We start from the raw sequence: 22039 nt of genomic DNA, 5'->3' as shown, positions 1-22039 counted from the left end.
AATAACACCTCTCACACAAAGGGGAAATCAGACAAGTCGAAGGGAGAAGCAATGTCTAATAAGCTGCTTGAAGAGCTGGATAAGCTTGATGGGTCATATGAGAAGGAAGCAAACTGTGACCGGGAATGTTTGATCTGCATGAAAGATGAGGTTTCTGTTATGTTTCTCCCTTGTGCACACCAAGTTGTTTGTGCGAGCTGCAGCGATAGCTTCATGGGTGGTAGCAACGCGACCTGTCCGTGTTGCAGAGCTCCGGTTCAGCAGAGAATCCGTGTCTTTGGAGCGAGTTCTTAGTATTATAAAAAAAAACCGTTATCTGGGTTTCCACGATTAATCACAGCACAGGTTTCATATTGTCTCTTATCTTCAATTTGAGGGTTTTGGACTATTTTGCATTTGCTTAAAAATATTTGTTTTGAGTTGTTGAAAGAAGATGTTGCCTGGTTTATGATCTTCCCAGGATTCACAGTGTAAGTAAATAAAATTCCACTTTCCCTAACCCAACCCTGAGACGCCGTCGTTAAACTCAATGAGGCATATGAATATTTTCCTTACCGGTGAACCTAAAATAAGTTAAGGCGCTTGAGCTTATCAATCAATCTAGTTTCATTTGTTATCACAATACCAAGTTTGTCTAGAAGAATTTTGGAAAGAAATCTCTAGATATTTTCAATAACCTTAAACCGGACCGGTTTAGACCGGTACACCAATTAAAATTATGGAAATTCAAATGTACGATATTAAAAAAAACAAAAAAGGCTTCAGAGTCACGTATAAATAGACGTTGGTACATTAAAACGGAAAAAAAAAACACATTCGACGCAGAATCCGTTTGTCTTCGGAGAAGAGACTTGAGTCGCCGCCGGTGAATACTTTTCGATACATCCCGCCGTACGATTTCTCTTAATTGGCGTCCTTTGGTAAGCCTCATAAACCTACCATCACTTTCCTTCTCCATCTCTGCGAGTTTAAGAAAACCCTAGATCTCTTAAGTGTTAGCCCTAATCTTTTAGGGTTTTTCTACCTTGTTCGATCATTCTGAAATTATTTGTCTCTCCTGGTTACTGCCTTCGCTTGGTTTTCGATTCCTGGGATTTTCCCCTTTTTAGTCGGAGTGGTTTATGTGTATACTCACTAGCTATACTTCTCTGTGAACAAGTGATTTTGACAAATTTGGCTCTTCTGATCATCGAAATTTGTGTTGATTTCGTGGTGTTGGTTTGTTATTGCAGTGCAGTGAGAATGGGGAGCAATGATTTGAACACCTGGGTTTCGGATAAATTGATGGTTCTGCTTGGCTATTCAGAAACTGCTGTTGTCAAGTATCTAATTGCCAAGGGTAAATCTTTGGTGTTTCGTTTTGGACCATTAAAGCTAAATGAAGAACTTTTGGTTATTTTGATTTGTATCTGACAAAGTGGGATTTTATTTTATTTTGTGCAGCTAAAAAATCAGAATCACCAGATGAACTCGTGGGTGAGTTGGTAGATTACGGGTTTTCTTTGTCTGGTGATACCCGTGCTTTTGCAGAAGAAATTTATGCCAGAGTTCCCCGGAAAACCGCTGGTGTGAATGTGAGTTCCTCTATGCTCTTTTTTTTTAGTGGGAAAAGAATGTAATGATGACATATCTATAGAGTTATAATTTGGTTGATGTACTTGGTTTCTTTCAGCTCTACCAGCAACAAGAAGCAGAGGCAGCGCTGCTGTTGAAGAAGCAGAAAACTTTTTCCCTTTTAGAGGCTGATCATGATGAAGATGAAGGCAATGCAGCGAAACAATCTGGTTTGCAATCAGGAAAGTCAGATAAAGGAAAAAAGAGGTTCAGGAAGAAAATTGAGGATTCGGAAGACTACGACGATGATGAGGCAAATTGTTTTCTATTCAATGACAGACTTCCTTTTTTTCCTTTATGGTAAGATATAACACCATAGCTCTTCTAATAATGTGATACCCTTTCTGACTAAACAACAATGCAGGTGGTGATTACTAGAGAGGACAAAAGGAATGTTAGGCCAAAGGTGTCCGAAGGCGAGGATGATGGAACTGAGGTATATTTGGCTTGTGGCTGCTCTTAGGGTGTTTGCATTTCAGCTTTGTTTTGAATAGTTAGGAAAATATTTCTTATTTAGTAGTGTGTAGTTATGTGTGGACAATACCTGCTTTCATAAACGATTTGCTGACAATCTGCTTCAATCGTGTACATTTGCCACAGTCTGAAGAGGAAAGATTACGTGACCAAAGGGAGAGAGAAGAGCTAGAGCAGCACCTAAGAGAACGTGATACTGCACGGACACGAAAGGTATTTCTTATCTGTTATGTGCACCGAAAAGATCCCTGTTTTTAGTCCTTCTATGTGTTATTTGCATACCTCAGAAGAAACAATCTATCCTTTCTCATCTTGACATCCTCTTTTAGCCAACCAGCTGCGTTGTTTTGCGGAAACAATATACACGATTAACTAGTTATCTCATCAAATTTGGTTTAAGTTAGAAAACAGAACTGCCAAATCTCTAAATTTAATATGCCATTCAATCCTATATGCTTAGATGCTTTTGCTAATCGAAGAAAAGTATGTAGGGATTCATTAATTGATCCATTTGTTATAACCTGGTATCTGATTTTTTTGTTACTAACCTGTCTCTTTATTTTCTTTAATGAACAGCTAACAGAGCCAAAAATGTCAAAGAAAGAGCAAGGTACGGCCTATTATAGTTCATACATGAACATTTATAAGCATCTTCTTGTTAAATTATGGGTGAAACCAGAATTTTGTTTCTGCTGGACTCGTTTAGAAATTCTTATATTCTAAAACAGAAGAGGTTGTTCGAAGAGATAGTGCTGTCGAGAAGGGTGATACACAATCCGAAAGGTACTTCTGGAGTTTCTCTAGCGAATATTTTCTTCCCTGCATCTATGGTCTGTGATAATTCTTTTTTGAGAGAGACATAAACAAATGCATCCATATTGAAATACAGTAACAGGTCATGATTGAAAATGTAAAGTACTTATGGGTTGAATGTCATACTATGTAAAGTTGCCAAGTTGATTTCCAGTTAAGGACTATTCACATCGTCAACTGTCTCCTCATAAACAATCATTAACAGTCGTCCTATTGTTTGAAAATTATATCTTTAATGACTTTATACTCATTCATTGTTATTGGTTATGTTTTGTTGGTTTTGATTCAGGAATTTCTCACGGCAAGAATATTTGAAGAAAAGGGAACTGCAGAAACTGGAAGAGCTAAAGTACTTTTAAGAGTTCTTTTTTTTCACTTTGGAATTTCTGTACCTATTTTACTGTTGATCCTGAATTGACTTCTCCTTTCTCCTCTTTTCTTCACAGGGATTATCTGGAAGATGAATCATACCTTTTTGGAGATGAAAAGCTCACTGAAGCAGAAATTCAGGATTTTAGGTAATTATGACATCTTTTGTACCAAGGTGGAGCTTGGTTGCTTTGGTGATTATAAAAAGTCACAGTAGTGGTTTACTTTGGGAATTTTTTTGTAATAATCTGAAAGCTCTATGGTATTATTCAGATTTGCTAGGATTTGTTAGTTACTGGCTAATATAATTGAGCATTGGTTAATCTGATACCTTGACAGATACAAGAAGGCAATCTACGAGCTCATAAAGAAAAGGACACAAGAAGAAGATAATGTAGGAGAGGTAATTGCATCTTACTTGACCTTACTTAAGTTTTGACTATAAAAAGAAGTGTGTTAATGGTTTTAGTTTTTCTTTCTTCTGAATTATTTGTACTTCTCTCTTTTTTCAACCTCTTTGGAGTTCAGTATAGAATGCCGGATGCATATGATCAAGATGGAAGTGTTGACCAGGAGAAGAGATTTGCTGTTTCTGTACAACGTTACAGGTGAGAAAGGATGCATGACTTGGAATCCATAACATTCTACTTTGCTTACACTTTAAACATCGCTGGGTTTCGTGTTGTCAAAGTCTTATGGATGCTCTGTATTATCTTATTTGATTAGGGACACGGGTTCCACGGAGAAAATGAACCCCTTTGCAGAGCAAGAAGCTTGGGAGGACCATCAGATTGGTAATTTTCTAAATTAGCGCTTTTATTATCGACCAGTCTTGTTTTAAATGTATGCTCTCTTTAAATGTATCGTTTTTGACACATGTATGCTCTGTATGCTCTTCTTTTAAATGTACGCTCTGTTTTACTAAATGACATTGTCATGCAGGAAATGCAACATTAAAATTTGGTGCCAAGAATAAGCAGGTCTCAGACAATTACGAGTAAGATTTGTTACTTTTTTGTCATAGTCTTATCTTATCTTAATTTCGAATTTTACGTTTGACTAATTATGCTTGCTATCTTTTTGACCAAGAGTATATAATTATTTTTGCAGGTTTGTATTTGAAGACCAAATAGACTTCATAAAAGCATCTGTGTTGGCTGGTGATAATGTATTGACTATGACACCTATTAGGTCTGTAGTATATCTTTTTATGCAGTGATTTTTAGCTGACTAGTACTACTCGTTTTTTCATTACAGTATGAAGATGCAATGCCTGCTAAACCATCTCAAGAGTCTACTGGGAAATCGGCTTTTGATATGCTTCAGGTGCTCCTCTTTTATCCACTTACCCTGTTTGAAGTTTTCCTTTTCAGGAGTTAAAAGATTTTCTGACTTGTTTATATGTTATTCGTTAATGAATCAGGAGGAGAGAAAAAATCTGCCAATTTATTCATATCGTGAACAACTTCTTAATGCTGTGAAAGATCATCAGGTGATTCTTCCTTTTTCACTTGTTTTTTTGTTTAAGTTATTGTTTCTTACTCTTAAATTTTAAAATGATCCCTAATGACAAAATCATTTCATCAAATACAAGAGAAGCTTTCTCTAGCAAATATCATCATGACGTAGCATTTGAGTGTATGACATAGAATTAACAAAGAAGAAATTTATTAGAAAAGCCTAGCATATCTTATTATTGATGTGTTTTTCATTATGAAATTGTGCATATAGTTTTTCTTTTATTTGGATAACAATTTCTTTTTTTACATGTATGATTCTAACCCTTTTTCCTCATTTTTAATTGACCAGGTTCTTATCATTGTGGGAGAAACGGGTTCTGGCAAGACCACACAGATACCCCAATATCTTCACGAAGCTGGTTACACAAAGCATGGAAAGGTACACTTGACCTTAAGCACACAATCAAATGAATTATTAGCCTTGAAAGCATAAAAGAGGAATTTAAGTGTCATCAATAAATTTCTGTGTTATTTGTTCTTTAGATGAGCTTTAGCATGTCCAAGTTGCCACAAGCAAGTCTAGCTATTTAAGTTGCTTTTCAGAAGCTAGCTTATTAGAGTTTCACGAGGACTGCCTTTGTTTGTAATCTTTCTGGCCAGAATTTTGAAAGTATAGAAACAAGAAAGACAGACGTTAGGTACACGATTTACTTTTAAGCACCCTAATTATTTTTTGTCACACGGCAGGTTGGTTGTACGCAGCCTCGAAGAGTTGCGGCTATGAGTGTGTCTGCTCGTGTTGCTCAAGAGATGGGTGTCAAACTTGGACATGAGGTATGTTTTCTTTTTGTTTATCTTAACATTTTTCCTTTGGCAATTGTTTGTTACACAATTTCGGACTAGACACTGCAAGAAACTAAATCTTTGGTGGTGCTTGTCACAGGTTGGCTATTCCATTCGATTTGAGGATTGTACGTCTGAGAAAACAATTCTGAAGTATATGACTGATGGAATGCTTTTGCGTGAGTTGCTTGGTGAACCAGATCTGGGCAGTTACAGGTAATTAACTTTCCTTGCCAATTTGTTTTAGCATGGGGCATGTGAAATATTCTTTACTTACTATTAGCTGATCCTTTCAGTGTTATCATCGTGGATGAGGCGCATGAAAGAACTTTGCACACCGACATACTATTTGGATTAGTTAAGGCAAGTAGATACCAATCTTTTTACTTCACTCAGTTAAAGTTACATCTTTGGATATGTTACTGATCTCTCTTCTTATGGCAGGATATAGCACGGGCTCGACCTGATCTGAAGTTATTGATATCCAGTGCAACCATGGATGCAGAGAAGTTTTCTGATTTCTTTGACCACGCCCCTATCTTCAGTTTCCCAGGACGAAGGTATCCAGTTGACATTTGCTTTACTACTGCACCTGAAGCTGATTACATGGACGCAGCAATAGCTACTGTGCTTACAATACATGTGAAGGAGCCACTTGGGGATGTTTTGGTCTTCCTCCCAGGTCAAGAGGAAATTGAGGCCGTAGAAGAGAACTTGAAGAACAAGATTAGAGGTTTGGGTACAAAGATCCGCGAACTCATTATATGCCCAATTTATGCTAACCTTCCAAGCGAACTCCAAGCAAAAATATTTGAACCAACTCCTGAAGGGGCACGAAAAGTGGTGCTAGCGACAAATATTGCTGAAACATCATTGACCATCGATGGTATAAAGTATGTCGTTGATCCAGGCTTTAGCAAGATGAAATCCTATAACCCTAGAACAGGGATGGAATCTTTGCTTGTAACGCCTATCTCTAAGGCTTCAGCGACTCAGCGAGCTGGTCGAGCTGGAAGAACAAGTGCTGGGAAGTGTTACCGCTTATACACTGCGTATAATTACTACCATGACTTGGAGGACAACACCATACCTGAAATTCAAAGGACTAATCTCGCTAGTGTGGTGCTTTCTTTGAAGAGTCTTGGAATTCATAATCTGCTGAACTTTGACTTCATGGACCCTCCACCTTCTGAAGCGCTTATAAAGTCCTTAGAGCTTCTCTTTGCTCTAGGTGCTCTCAATCAGCTCGGCGAATTGACCAAAGCTGGTAGGCGGATGGCAGAATTTCCCCTTGATCCAATGTTATCGAAGATGATTGTTGTTTCTGACAAATACAAATGCTCCGATGAGATCATATCAATTGCTGCTATGTTGTCCATCGGGCCTTCTATCTTTTACCGTCCCAAGGACAAGCAGGTTCATGCTGACAATGCAATGATGAATTATCACGTTGGAAATGTCGGTGATCACATTGCTTTGCTCAAGGTCTGTAAATTTTTCCCCACCAGTCTTTGTTTCTTTGCAATCTCACTGTTTATTGAAATCTTTTTTGTTTTGTGGAAGATTTACAATTCGTGGAAGGAAACAAACTACTCAACACAATGGTGCTACGAGAACTATATTCAGGTACATAAGTAAATATATACTATATTTCATCATCCTATGTTCTAATTATCTGGTTTTATATGTAACATTTGGTTTTGAATCCTATGTGTATAGGTTCGGAGTATGAAAAGAGCCAGAGATATCCGTGATCAGTTGGAGGGTCTTCTTGAGAGAGTTGAAATAGAAGTTAGCTCAAACTCGAACGAGTTGGATTCAATAAGAAAATCCATCGTAGCTGGTAAATATCTTTAATCTCTAATTTTATCAAAAGCTATATTAGCTGTTTCTAAAGAAGCTGAATACTTATGCTCAGGTTTCTTTCCACACACTGCCAAACTACAGAAGAATGGATCATATCGAACAGTGAAGCATCCCCAAACCGTGCACATACATCCAGCCTCTGGTTTATCTCAGGTTCAGTGTAAATTCTCACTTACTAAAGAATATAAAGTAAAAGTCGATAAATTTTAAAATGCTGGATACTGATGAAATGAATCCTTCTTCGATAATATCGTTAGGTATTGCCGAGATGGGTTGTATATCATCAACTAGTTCTTACCTCTAAGGAGTACATGCGACAGGTAAAAAACATGCTCTCTTCTTCTCTTTCTAAACCACATTTTGGAGGGTTTTGTATTTCAATAGCTTTAGGTTGATTCTTCTTCTGTTTTTCATTCATCGGGCTTATTCTTTGACCTCTGGAATTGCAGGTAACAGAGGTAAAACCCGAGTGGTTGATTGAGATAGCTCCACATTATTATCAGCTCAAGGATGTTGAAGATGGTCTTATTTCTCTACTTTCTCTTTGGTCTAATAAGACTTTCATTTTTTCTAACACCAAATCATCATCTCTCACTGACTACTATGTTTCTTTTTGCAGCTGCATCCAAGAAAATGCCCAAAACCACTGGCCCAGCTGTGGTGTAGGCGGTCTCCAATCCATATAACATTTTGTATTTTCTAACTGTAATAACGTTGTCATTAGTATCTAACAAAAAGGTTCATTACATTCGACAATAGATATGTAAGAGAATAAAATAAACCATCACAAATTTTAAGCCAAAGACGTATAACAAGATAGAACAACGATCACAATTTTAAGTGCTCTCTTGATTGAGGGCCTGACTGGTTCAAACGCTGCGGTTGCGGTTGCGGTTGCGGGAGATTGCAGAAGCAGACGATTGCGGTTTCAAGCGTTATTAAGCGTTTTGAACAACTGGTTTAGCGGTTTAAAATTGGTGTGTTTGCAGGAAGTTTACGACTGGTTGACCAGCGGGTGCAATAGCGGTTGGAACATAATAAATGTGATATATAATATATAAATATTTTAAAAAACCAAAATTTTTATTAAACTTAATTTATAATTAAAATTTATTAAAAAAGACTAAAATAATTATTCAAAAACAAATAAATTTCATATTGAAATACTTATTCCTTTATGCATTTGACTTTTCACCAAAAATTTAATCTGAGTAATTTGATAAATGACAAAACATATGCTTTAGATTGTAGATCTTTTCTCTTTTCTCTTAGATCGTAGGTCAGTAGTTGCATAGGTAGGAATGGTCAAGTGAAAGTTGAGAAGAGTTACTGGTGATTTGTTTTAATACTTTTCACAAATAATCTTATTTTCTTAAATTTCTGATGAAATTTTATATTTATTTATTTTTTTTAAAACTTATGTGCGATGTGCCATTAAATTTACATCAAGTTTTCCGGATTATTGTTAATTGGAATATTATTTTCTTCTAATTGTTTATTTTATAATCTCTGCATTCGTATCCGTACTTCATTTTATTTCATCTTTAATGAGTAAAATGGTTAGATAGAAGATATAACAAAAAAAAAATCCTTATAATTGATTTCTTTTAAGTTTTTTACAAAAAAAAAAAAAAATTCAAACCGTAATCGCGGGAAGCAGCTTTTGGAATTCAGTGGTTTGGAGCGATTGGGAGCGATTAGGAGCGATTGGAAGCATTTTGTGTGATTGGTTTCAATCGCTAGCAACCGCTACCAGCCGCAAACGCAGCGTTTACGGGAGGTAGCGGGAGAACCAGTCAACACCTGAATAACTACGAATTTTTTTAGAGCAAAGGTTCAACTAGAAATGAAAAAATAGAAAAGTAAAGAATATTTATAAGATTTTTTTTTTTTTCTTATATATTTCTTTCCCAGGAGGAAAATGTTCTATGTATTACCCTTTTGCCCCCACCCCCCAAATTACATATCCAATTTTTTTTTTTTTTTTTTGGTTTTCACCTCTATTCCAATCCCCTACCCTGTTCAACAAAGGAAACAAAAAACCCCACCCTAATCTGACCCAAAATTTCTAAGAAACATGAGAAGGAAACAAAAAGCAAGAAAACTAGGCACCCTTTTGATCTTCTGCTGCATTAATGTCAAAAGAGGCTAATCTATAAGGATAGTCTTTTTTTTTTTTTATCTGCTGCCTTCAAATTGTGGTTTATGGTCTCAAAGGTACTTTCCTGATGACTTCCAGATCCTACTTCCTCCAAGTGCTATCACTAGTACAGTGCAGTCGTCGTGATACTTTCTTCTATCTCCTTGCGGGATATCGAGAAGCTCATGAAAATCCATTCCTGTTTTTAAACATTATCATATACCCCCAAAAATGTTAATACTCCTCCAAAACCTTAAAAGATTATACCAAAAGGAAAAAAAATAAAGAGGTTTTTTTTTACCAGCTTTCTTGGCTGCACGGACTAGAAGTTCCTGTATAACATGTTGAGCGGGATCTCCATCTGGAAACTTCTCCATGGCAAGAGAAACAACTTCCTCATTGCTCAGGTATTGGTACAATCCATCAGATGACAGAACCATAAACTGATCATTCTCTGCTAGCCGGTAGTGACGAAGGGAAGGTGTGCATGATATGTATGGATCCGTACCAATGTACTCATTTCGAAACATTTCCAGTAAAGCATCGTTCAGTTTAGGCTGCAAATTCACTTTCTTTGTCAGAATTACGGAATGATAATAAAAAAAACTCTTGAATTCTAAAATGAAGAGATTTTTGCCAAACCTGCTTTAAGAACCCTGCTCCAAACGCTCTGGTCACCTTAAGCCGTCCTTTTNATCTCCTTGCGGGATATCGAGAAGCTCATGAAAATCCATTCCTGTTTTTAAACATTATCATATACCCCCAAAAATGTTAATACTCCTCCAAAACCTTAAAAGATTATACCAAAAGGAAAAAAAATAAAGAGGTTTTTTTTTACCAGCTTTCTTGGCTGCACGGACTAGAAGTTCCTGTATAACATGTTGAGCGGGATCTCCATCTGGAAACTTCTCCATGGCAAGAGAAACAACTTCCTCATTGCTCAGGTATTGGTACAATCCATCAGATGACAGAACCATAAACTGATCATTCTCTGCTAGCCGGTAGTGACGAAGGGAAGGTGTGCATGATATGTATGGATCCGTACCAATGTACTCATTTCGAAACATTTCCAGTAAAGCATCGTTCAGTTTAGGCTGCAAATTCACTTTCTTTGTCAGAATTACGGAATGATAATAAAAAAAACTCTTGAATTCTAAAATGAAGAGATTTTTGCCAAACCTGCTTTAAGAACCCTGCTCCAAACGCTCTGGTCACCTTAAGCCGTCCTTTTACTCTGTCATTCACTATGCAATGGTTGTCATCGGGGTGCTCGTTTTTTATTCTTGTTACTTCCTGAGTTCATCAATCGAAATTATCATGTAACAAGAACATTAAGCAACATTAGCAAATGCATATAAGATGACTAATACAGAAACAACAATATGGTCAAGAGGACATCAATTAGACTGTATATTTCTAGATAGGAAAAACGATTAAGATATTTCGAAAGGTCAGACTTACATCCTCGATGCTCGTGCTGTGATCTGTTGTTAGCTGCAGGGCAACCAGCTTTGTTTGCTGCGAAGGAGCTTCGTTGTTCACTGTACTATCGCTACCATCCACCACCAAAGACTCATTGTTTTCATCGTCTTTCTCTAAATCACTGCGTCTCTCTTCTACTCTTCCCGTTTCTTCTACCTGATATTGTGCAACAAGAGCCCTACTATCCCCTATGTTCATTATATACACATCATCATCTCTCATCAGCGCAACCAGTAAGCACGAACCCATCAATGCAAGCTCAGGATTCGTTTCGAGAACCTTCTCAGTCATTTCCAAGAATGCTTGCTCTGTAGCTTCAAGACCATTTGACATTGCCTTTAAAACCAGCTCATGATCCACCGTACCCGCCTTTCGTCTCTTCCTTCTCTTATCAACACGTTCTTCCAAACCAACATTATCTACCTCCTCCGTTTCATTTTCCTCCACACCAGACTTCCATGGGAACAACTTCCTCCCAGAGATTCCCTGTTTAGACAATCCCTGCTTCAGTTTTGACAAAAGCAACCATCTCTTACTTCCCACAGACACACCATTGCCTCCACTGACAGCATCGTCAACCGAGAATGCAAACCTATCAGAACCTGAAAGATCTAACGCATCTTCTGCTTGAGCCTCAGCAAGAAGCTCCCATAGCCGTTTCCTCTCCTTAACTTCTACCACCTCTGTTACTGGACAGCTCGAACTTGCTATTTCCTCTACTTTACCTCGTTGCTCTAATACTAGACTGCCACCACTAGCTAACCTACTCTCATCTGATGAGTTTGGTATTGTTGTTGGATTAGTATCATCTTCTTCCTCCAATTCCCAGAACAAACCTTGTAACTCACCATGAACAGCTCGGTAGAGATTAGCCATCAAAAACTCAGGAGCATCAGGTCCATTGAAACCGTCGTAGATCCCAGCGAAGAGCCATCCTTGCTTCTCAAAAACAGCTAACTGCACTCTATCCTCTCCTGCTTTACCCAATGCCCACTGCAAATCATTTTCTCCGGCAGACGCCACCATAGCTCCGACGTCAGGTCTCACAACGTTCTCTTTCTTAGCGCCGACGACGAAATTGGAAACCGGAAGAACCCACGGCCGTTGCTTCCTCTCTCCGCCGAAAATAGGATGCCACGAGAGGCTCTTCTTCTTCTTCTTCCGTCTCTTCTTCGGGTACGCACCACCGAGCGGAGCCGAGAAATGCACGCCGGCGGAATTAGATCTCGAAATCTCACCGGCGGCGTGGGGTTCCAACGGACCTGAAGTGGCTCCTCTCTCGATCGGACCCGACATGAAGAGACCCGACCGATCCGGACCGGGCTGAAGAGGGAGAGCGCTAAACGAGGACGTTCCTTCGAAGCCATTGGCATTCACAACACCACTGCACCTAAAACCGCCGCCGCCGAAACTGCTCTCAGTGGCATCGTCGTAAATATCTTCAAGCTGAAGGACAGTTTTGGAATTGGAAGTGTTGGCACTAACGGAAGCGCCAGAAATAGCTCTAAACCCGGTGTGAAGAAGCTGGTCGGAGGAGGATCCGGAACCACGGATCCGACCCGGTGGTTCATGATGGGAAGGAGATAACCGGAAAGAACCGGAAGGAGAAACAAATCGATCGGAAGGAAAAGGAGAAACGAAACGATTAGAAGAAGAAGGGACGTAACAGTAAGAATGGCCTAAAGTCTCATCCAAGGAAGAAGGCTCACAGAGAGACTCAATCGGATCGGAATGAGTAGTAGGATGATTCGCCGCGCGACGGTTACGGTTACGGTTACGGTGACCATGACCTCCTTGGTTGTTAAAGCAAGAAGGTAAGAAGACGGATGAGAATCCACTTCCCATCACATTTGAATTTCCCAAACACTCTCTTTTTTTTTTTTTTTTTGATTTTGAATTTGAAAGAAAGAAAGAAATAACTTAAAATTGAAAAGAAGAGTGTGAAGAAAGAAGGAAGGAAGAGGAATGAAGTAGTAGAGACCTTTTTTGTCGTTTTCTTTTTGGGATTTAAATATGTTTTTTTTTTTTTTTTAAGCTGAGACGACGACTTTAGTGGGTTTTTTGAATTAGCAGTACAAGAAACATTTTGACTCTTTTTTTTTTTTTCACTTTTTTCCGCTTTTTCTTGGGCTCTATTTACGTAATTACCACCAACATTCTCTCTTAATTACTAATTCACCCTTGTGTTTTATTCTTCTCTTAAACCCCCTTTTTATAAAAAAAAAAACAAATCAAGTTGTTCATCAAATATAATTAGCAAGAAATACAAAACGCATTCTTCTTACCAATAACCATAGTTACTTCTCTAGACTTATTTTGTTACATTACGAGGAAACATACATAATTAGAGATTATTAGAAATTAAATTTTGACTTTTTGTAATCAAACCTTGCTATAATTAGAATAACTAGATGTGATGTGTTCACGTTATTAACTTTTTTACTCCACGAGGCGTCGTGTTAATAAAGTGTTCTGAACTACTAATAATTACTTGGATCTATATAATACAGTTTCTTTAATCATTAATTGAACTAAAAATTAATCTCAAGTAAAGAATATTCATCACACTTTTGTTTTTGGTTTGGGTCATAGAGAGAAAAAGAAAAGGTGGAAGGAAGGAAGGGTCAAAATGGGGAAATCGAGGCTCGGGTTTAAAGGATTCTTGTATTAAGAAAAGCTTTTTTCTCATTTGCTTTGTTCGCGCTCATTGGGCTCTGCGACACTCTTCAATTGACATCTATGCCCTTCACATTGTTTTCTTCCAAATCATCCACCAGAAAAATTATACTAAGATTTCATACAAACTCCAAAACTAAAAACACTCGGGTTTTAACACACAGATTTGTCTAAAAAGAACTTGAGATAATAGACTATCATATTCACAACATGAAAATTTGAAATAACAAAATTCTAATTTTAAATACAAAATTCTTTAATATGTTTTAGTATATCCACCATTTTTTTACAATAATAACTCATACTATAATATATTTTGTCAAAATTTTGTAACATATTTTCTCTAACACATTCAATATTTTCAGTCAATTAAAATTATTTCCACTAAATTAATCTACTTAAAAACTACACCTAACTCCACCAAAAAAATCATTAAGTTAACCAAATTAATGTTACTAATTTTGAACGTTATATTCAAATGTAACGCCTACACAAACACAATTTTTTCGTTTCGTGTTAGTCTGCATACGTTACACATTGTTGTTTGGCATCCAAATTTTTTTTGTTTTTATGTTGTTAAATATATCGTTGTATATCTTATTATTATTATCAACATATCACGTTGAAGACATGACATATTAATAAAATTACGGTTTTTGAGAAAAATAAGGAAAAAAGTGAAAGAAGACAAGTCCGCAAACGTTACTTATTGTTTCAGTTCGCACACGTTACCTAGTGTTTCAGTCCGCATATGTTACTTATTATTGTTTTCATACAAAATTTGGTTGTATCTTGCTATTATTATTTACATATCACGTTGAAGACATGACTTGTTAATAAAATTTACCTTACTTAAAAGAAAAAACAAGATGCAAAGAAAAAAATAGTCTAATTATCAAACGTAATTCAGTTTTTGTGTCAGTCGATATACGTTATATATTGTTGTTTTAGCCCAAATTTTGGTTTTACGTGAAGAAATTTTTAGCTATTAATAATAAATTACTTTAATAATATGATATGTTAATAAAAATTATGTTTCTTAAAAGAAGAAAAATAATAATCAAAGAAAGATTAAGAGAGTATCCCAATTCACAACCCAACGACACTTTACAGCTAATAAAATTGTAGAAGTTGTATTTTACTATTCTTGGCAAACCCCATTGACAGTTTTCTTCCTTGATATAACTTTTAAATGAAATTTGTATTTTGTCATTAAGGATAGCATATACTAATCTGGTTTTTGTTATCGATGATAACGTAAAATCTTGGTATATGGACATATAGAATCCTAAGCTTTGTCATTTATCTAAGAGTAGCACGCAAAAATACCACAACTAAAAATCATTTATTATTCATCTCACTTTGTTTTTTTCTTTCTTCTGAATAGCATATCTCAATGCAAAAATTAATTTTACACTATGTTGAACTGGAACCAAAAAACATATTAATCTTACCGTCGTTAGTTTCTCTTAAGTTGAATATAGCACAGCAATTTAGCTATTTATAAATTTTCTTTCAAACTATAATCTATATTAACATTTTTGAAGACATTTTATGTTATCTCCTTTAAATTTTGTTTATTTAAAAAGTTATTTACAACATTAATCCCTAAAAAATTTCTAAAACTAACATTACTCTAAATTTTGTTTCCTAAATAGTTTACATTTCATTCCAACTAAAAAATAACAATAATCAATATGGAAATAAAAACTCTCATATATTTAACTACATATTCTGTTGTGTTTTGAGATGTTCTATATCTAAATCATTCGCAAACAAAGAAAACAACAATTTGATTCCTATTTTGTTTTCCAAAACCTGTGAGCTTTGATTATTAACGTAAGAAAAACTTCGATTGACATTTATTTAAATATTATAATTAACATTTATAAACTTAATAAAAAATTTAACTATTATGAATATGTAAAAATTAAAAAGTCTAAAATACTATATAATGTGGTTATATAGTAGATGAGTTATAAAGAGGACATGTTAGAATTAATAAAATATCATTAAATTTGTATTAACACGGGTTAAATCCTCATTTAGTTATTTATCAACACTACTAATATTATAATATTTGACATAAAATCAATTTGATTTAACTAAGATTGTGTAAAATAATTAAATCATTAGGAAAAATGTGACTTAATCACAACGTATAAATTACTGATTATGTATTTAGATCCCTTATTTTTGTTATAATAATTAAAAATCAAATTAAAATCTCAAACACTAAACAAAACAAACTAAATATAACAAACAAATGGTCATGAAGTATATTGTGGGTTAAAAAAACAATATAAATATTTAGCCGCACAACAACCAAAAAATTTATTATTTTTTTATTTACAAAACATCTAATATTTAACAGATAGATACAACATAAATATAAATTATAATAAAAATAATAATTCTGCAGGTTAAAATCTAGTACTTTTTTATTATTCATACCTTTTCAATTTGATAGATTTTTAAACATAGTTACGTCAATATCACATATTGTAACCAATATTTAAGAAGACTGAAATCTATAACACATGGAAAAGAGTAAAAAAATATTCGCTACTGGACTTATCAAATCTTTAAAACCACTACAAAAGATCACGTCTAACATACTTCATCTCAAAACTTTTGCTTGGATTAATTTAACAAATCGATACAAGCCAAAAGAGCATTTTGGACCAAAACTGTTGTTTCTCTTCTATGATGACAAAAGGATTCGACCAGTTTCACAATCCTATAGTGTTCTCTTACGTCCATGCAATATTGCTATGATACTTGGTACTTACAAGTTACAACACCTTCCGAAAGGGAACCAATATCGCTCAGCTTAAAAAAACCTTAGTGTTGTTTTTGGTCCGAGTTACACAAAGAGTCAGAAGAAGAATCTCCACATCTCTACATTCAAAATGAAAAATTATGAATTTGGACTATATCGAACATTTTATTTTACGTACGTGATTTGAGACAACCGTTTTGATCGTTAGTCATAGTGATCTAGTTTTGATGATCGATCGACTAGTTTTCTTTTTTATCTATCTTAATAGAAGAGTGCAGTGGTCTCATTTTTCATCGTGTTTAGTTAGTTATAAACCATAGATACTGTTTAGATCAATCGAACAAGCACGGAAAAATAGAAGTAAGGTCAGTATTAACGCTTTTTGATATTATTAAATGATTATTAAATTGTTAAAGTGGTGTTAAACTTTAAATCCTAAATCGTAACTTTTAAAGGGGCATAGTAATATTTATCAATCAAAGCATATGATTATGGAAAGAAAACAAGTTCAATCTATTGATTCCCTAACTCTTAACGCAATCTCTGCTTTATAAACTTTGATGAAGTCGTAATAAACTAATAATGGTGACTTAATTAAGGATTAGGGAACGTAGGAGGGGTCCACGGAGGGGATGATGAAGATCAAATTAAAGAAATAGTCAACGAGGTTTTGACAAGTGGGACCTACCTCGTAGACTCCTTCACTGAAACGACGTCATACTTGTCGGATTCCCTTTCCCGCTAAGACTTCTTGTCTTGTCCCCTCCCCTTTGCCTTAATCTTATTACTATATTTTATTTATTTTTGTCTATTACTTTAATACTTTTGTTTTTTTTTTTGTTCATCAAGTAAGAGATTTCAGGCTTTTGTTTCGATTTAGGTTACACATATTCAAACTTATCCATACTTCAGTGTCTAATTTAAAAAGTGTTTGCTCATTTGTTTGCTGATGTTGTCCTACACTCTTTTAGTTAGACATGTACTCCATGTAAATTTGCTGAAATTTTTGTTTATCTTCTGATGAGATACAAAAAAATTATCATCTGATATACTCATACTTGCTCTTCTAATTTTCTAAATTATACCCCAAAAAAAAATTCACGTTTTAATTAACATATATATAGACACAATCTTGTAGATAACCGAGAAGTTTGACATTTCCTTAAAAGTTAAAACGTTACGTGCCGTCAAGAATTGGCAAAGCCACTCTCCAACTACCACTCACAAATCACAATCCATAAGTCATAAGTCATAAGTCATAACCAATAAACCCCTTTCTGAAAGACATAATCATTCAGGAAAATGCAGTTTTAAATACTACAATTTCCCACGAAAGGAACTTATTTTATAGGTTTTTTTTTTCTTCACCAAATCTGTAAAAAGCAAAAGTGATTTGAAAATTTAAATCAGAATCCGCGTTTAGAAGGTGTATACTAATGTTAGTTAAAGGGCATACATACCTTTTTTTCAATTTTATTTTAATATTAATTTTCATTCCATACTTCATAGTTCATAGACTTTTGAATTAGTTTTATTTTTTTCTTGAATTTATTGTCAAAGGTAAATAAAGTGTCAGCCACCCACTTAACCACTAGAAAAGCAGATTTGGTTACTGAATTTTTTTCACACCTAAGGCTCAATCAAGTTTTGATGGGACCTAAGTTGACCTAGAACTCATTTTCACACACATGATAATACTAATATGACAAAACTTATAATATAACCTTTTTATTTATTTTATACATATTGGAATCTCAATATTCGAGTACAACACGGACCATTGATCATGGAACTAAAAAGATTAGATCATGTACATCAATAGGAATTTTGGTCTCAAGTACTGTCATGCTCTGTGTTGTGTCTCAATCGGACAGGACAAAAAACTGATCTTTTGGTTTGCACATTGGATGTCTGTTGTGTGAATCTTACCAAGCAATGGCTTTGATCATATTCATATCTGGCCTGCTCGTATGTCCCGATCTATACGATCTGCATTGTACGTACCCGGAAGCTCTCTAAAGTCCTCGTTGAATATGGAATATGCACTGCGAAAGAAAGCATTAAAAAAGACCGAACTTATTCAGTTCTAACAGTCAAAAGTGAAGATTTTTCACAGCTCGAAACTCATGAGGATTCCACTTTCCAGCTAATAAGAATACTAGCAGAATCTTATGCTTCCAGACTTTTTTTTTCCCACATTCTCCACGTTACCAAGGATATTAACGTTTAGTGTATATATTTCCTCAAATAAGCAAGACTTTCCTCTACTTTATGTTCTGAATTTGGTATCTAATATTGCAGCAAACTTTAACCAGAGTCATTAAAAACCACAGTCCTAATCGAATGAGTTGCTATGTCAGTCAGATCAACGGAGGGTAGAGTTTCTTATAAGGAAATGTACATACCTAACATCACCAGGCTGTCGTTTACCAAGATTGAGTAAGATGATTGAAAAGCCAGTCCCTAGTAACTGAAACCCATAACAAAGAAAAAAACCAGTCAGAGGAAGTAAAACAGAAACGACTTGTTAGGGAGATCTGTAAACAGATACTCCTTACAAGATCAAGTTAAATGATAACAAGATATCTCATGAACGCATATCCAATGGCATTTCGAAAAAATGAGATATTGTCAGTAATCCAGACATTGTAGATGAAGATGACTTACAAATATAGGGCCAAGTTCCCACCGATGGGCAATAGGTGCCAAGATAAACCATAAGGTGATAATAACCCACATCTTCAGACTTAAAGAGAAAAGTCCCATAAGAATGATATCTACAGTCATCACACAACACAGATCAATCAACTTTTGTTTCATACTTTCTTGGAAATTGTAGACAATGCATGTGAAATATTAAAGAACTCACCTGGCAGCTTCAGCTTGTTACGCAGAAAGTAATAAAGCTTCCTCTTCCACCGGTTTGCTGATGGTGGGAGCTTAAACTTCTGCAATGCCAAAAATAACCAAAACAGATTTAAGAACGACAGAAACAAGAAACCAATCCTTTAAGAATTAAACATCAGATCAAACATAATAAATTTTACCAAATCATCATCATCATCATCATCCTCAAAGGTCTGAGCTCCAGCAGGTTGCTTTGGTATTACAGCAACGATCAAGGAATCTACACAAGAGACTTATGCATAATCTAAAGACCCATTCAAGAAACACAGATAAATGCTTATAACATTTACAGCAGAATCTGTGTTACCTTTGTCCTTGAGGGTAACGTATAAATCATCTCCATCTTCTTCGTCTTGCAGTGCCTTTCCACGAAGAATCATCCTCAAATTTTCCACGGGAAATTTACCCTTTTCCGCAATTACATTTCTCAAATCACCAACCTAAAATCAGCTCTGGGATCAATCCTCTTCGTACACACAAGCCACTCACCGAGATTTAAAAAAAAAAAGAAAAGAAGAAAAGTCTATACTTTGATATGAGACGCCACTCGAATTTGAGACGGCCGAGCTGGGCCGATGGTTTTGTACGTGATCTCGACGGTGCCATTGTTGGTTGAATCAGAGCTCATCATCTCTTCGATTGAATTCACTATTCCACCACCACGAATCGTGTGCAATTTTACTATAATACCTTCTTAACTTCTCAGACAATCAACGAGAGATTAAGGATTAGGACTTCTTCAAATTGGGGATTGAAAAACAGAGTTTGCTTTTCTCACTTGCTCTGCTCCTTCTCTGATGACGGAGACGGTGACTTGAGTTTTCAATTTTGCATATCTGCCCGAACATATTTATTATTTCTATTTTAACCCCCAAAGTTTCAGAAAGCTTAAGAGCTCCAAAACTTATATGAGATCATATAGATCATAGATAATTTGTGAAAAAACATTTGTCCTATATATGTTTGTTGCTTTATTTTTTAACATGATTCAAGCAAATCAATCTGATTGAAAAGACAAAAAAATTAACTGAAAAAATTCCATTTAATCTATAGTTTTACAAAAATAAAGCAATTTTGAAAAAAATAACTACACAGTTCCCTTTTTATTTAGCATTTTAATCTCCATTACATGAAAAGTATAGGATGCTAGGAGCCATTACTTTGTTCCTTGGAAAAGCTAATAAAAGGAACCCAAAAAAGTAATTACGAGAGCTTCTGTGTCATTGAGAAGGTTTGGGTTACACTTTTGATACACACCATAGGCAAAGAGGATGAGGCCTTCAATTTCTGCCTTACATATTAAAGATAGAGCACTCACACAGCACAAATAATAAAGCAAAGAAAGAGAATATCTTTGAGATCTCCACTATATTTGGAGAAGACAAAACACAGAGCAAGATAAAGAAGGGAGAGAACGCTAACCAAAAATGGCACTGAGAATGTGGGCTTCTTCTACAGCAAACGCTCTCAAGCTTTCTACTTCTGTCTCCAAGTCTCATCTCTCTCCAGCTTTCTCCATCTCTAGATGCTTCTCCACAGGTTTGTTTGTTATTTGTGGTTGTTGTTTGTGTTACATAGCTTTTTTTTTCTTTTTCTTTTTTTGACAATATGTTACATAGCACTTCTTGAAACTGTTGATGAGTATCTGTGCTCTTTTTTGTAGTGTTGGAGGGTTTGAAGTATGCAAATTCACACGAGTGGGTTAAACATGAAGGCTCTGTTGCCACCATTGGCATCACTGCCCATGCTCAGGTAACAAAGGCTCTCAGGTTCCTGTTTTTGTTATCTAAGTGTTAGATCGAAGTAACTCTGTCCCATTGGAACTGGATTAGATAGTTTGTCTCTTTGGAGAATGGTTATAAAGATGATGATAGATTTGTAAGAGGAGACATGACATTGATGTTGCAGGACCATTTAGGTGAAGTAGTGTTTGTGGAACTGCCAGAGGAAAATAGCACGGTGAGCAAAGAGAAAAGCTTTGGAGCAGTGGAGAGTGTGAAGGCCACAAGTGAGATCTTATCACCCATCTCAGGTGAAGTCATTGAGGTTAACAAGAATCTCACGGGCTCACCAGGCTTGGTATGGTTTTAAAAGTCTTGAATGAAATAAAGTTAAGTTACCACTCATGTGACAAAACATATAAGCAATGATTTTGGCAATTGTGTTTGTGTGCTATGTAGATTAACACAAGCCCTTACGAAGATGGCTGGATGATCAAAGTGAAGCCGAGCAGCCCCGCGGAGTTGGAATCTTTGATGGGTGCAAAGGAATACACCAAGTTCTGCGAGGATGAAGACGCTGCTCACTAGGAGTGGTTTCTTTTCCTGTCTTTTATGTTCCAATATCTTCTATCAAATTGTCATGCTTATTTCCTAAATTGGCATACTTTCTATGAGACTATGACCAACATCACAAAATAAAGAGTTCAAGAAGATGAAGCAGAGATCTAATTAACAAACACACAGATATTTTTTTCCCATCATAGAACATATCTTAATAACTTGTTATCCTTAAAATGTATCTGACATCTCGACTAAGCTAGTCCAAAAGAAATCGTGATCCGAATCAAAAATTAGGTAACCTTAAAGATAAAATAAACAAGTGGGCATAAGA

At 35.6% G+C, this 22039-nt stretch overlaps 5 protein-coding genes across 8 annotated transcripts in view; 3 read left to right on the top strand and 2 right to left on the bottom strand.

Annotated features, from left to right (window-relative positions):
* The window catches only part of LOC104786022 (MND1-interacting protein 1), a gene marked incomplete at its 5' end in the record, with an annotated part of 3194 nt that extends 2695 nt beyond the window's left edge, over positions 1-499 (top strand). Inside the window, 1 exon segment of one of the 2 annotated variants that reach the window (XM_019245763.1) lies at positions 27-499. In XM_019245763.1, the coding sequence (XP_019101308.1) occupies positions 27-294 (268 nt within the window). 2 annotated transcript variants of the gene reach the window in all.
* On the top strand, positions 827-8195 carry LOC104786020 (probable pre-mRNA-splicing factor ATP-dependent RNA helicase DEAH6). Of its 3 annotated transcripts, none has more exons than XM_019245762.1 (28): positions 827-920; positions 1233-1339; positions 1444-1574; positions 1673-1914; positions 1979-2050; positions 2215-2301; positions 2665-2698; positions 2817-2871; positions 3191-3250; positions 3348-3419; positions 3610-3673; positions 3799-3878; positions 3997-4064; positions 4213-4267; positions 4381-4438; positions 4528-4596; positions 4694-4762; positions 5080-5169; positions 5478-5564; positions 5674-5789; positions 5870-5936; positions 6018-7058; positions 7137-7199; positions 7293-7416; positions 7492-7592; positions 7697-7759; positions 7889-7897; positions 8059-8195. In XM_019245762.1, the coding sequence occupies exons 4-28, from the start codon at positions 1912-1914 to the stop codon at positions 8140-8142; spliced, it is 2691 nt and encodes an 896-aa protein (XP_019101307.1). In that variant the 5' UTR covers positions 827-920; positions 1233-1339; positions 1444-1574; positions 1673-1911; the 3' UTR covers positions 8143-8195. The 3 variants fall into 3 exon arrangements, with proteins under 3 accessions (XP_019101307.1, XP_010509626.1, XP_010509628.1); XM_010511324.2 differs by having other exon boundaries at positions 1673-1867; positions 7889-7961; positions 8059-8187; XM_010511326.2 differs by having other exon boundaries at positions 7889-7961; positions 8059-8187.
* On the bottom strand, positions 9597-12977 carry LOC104786019 (protein phosphatase 2C 29-like). The gene is made up of 4 exons (XM_010511323.2): positions 11041-12977; positions 10759-10872; positions 10418-10673; positions 9597-9778 (listed from the first exon to the last, which is right to left on the bottom strand). The coding sequence occupies exons 1-4, from the start codon at positions 12904-12906 to the stop codon at positions 9651-9653; spliced, it is 2364 nt and encodes a 787-aa protein (XP_010509625.1). The 5' UTR covers positions 12907-12977; the 3' UTR covers positions 9597-9650.
* LOC104786018 lies at positions 18228-20274 on the bottom strand. The gene is made up of 7 exons (XM_010511322.2): positions 19956-20274; positions 19734-19866; positions 19567-19646; positions 19389-19467; positions 19187-19296; positions 18925-18989; positions 18228-18564 (listed from the first exon to the last, which is right to left on the bottom strand). Exons 1-7 carry the CDS (start codon positions 20055-20057, stop codon positions 18471-18473), a joined length of 663 nt encoding a protein of 220 aa, XP_010509624.1. The 5' UTR covers positions 20058-20274; the 3' UTR covers positions 18228-18470.
* Positions 20753-21886, top strand: LOC104786017 (glycine cleavage system H protein 1, mitochondrial). The gene is made up of 4 exons (XM_010511321.2): positions 20753-20965; positions 21090-21178; positions 21335-21505; positions 21607-21886. Exons 1-4 carry the CDS (start codon positions 20854-20856, stop codon positions 21733-21735), a joined length of 501 nt encoding a protein of 166 aa, XP_010509623.1. The 5' UTR covers positions 20753-20853; the 3' UTR covers positions 21736-21886.

This window comes from Camelina sativa, chromosome 5 (genome assembly GCF_000633955.1).
Source record: "Camelina sativa cultivar DH55 chromosome 5, Cs, whole genome shotgun sequence".
Lineage (NCBI taxonomy): Eukaryota > Viridiplantae > Streptophyta > Magnoliopsida > Brassicales > Brassicaceae > Camelina > Camelina sativa.
The sequence above is the reverse complement of the archived record's forward strand: the minus strand, read 5'-3'. Positions and strand labels throughout refer to the sequence as shown.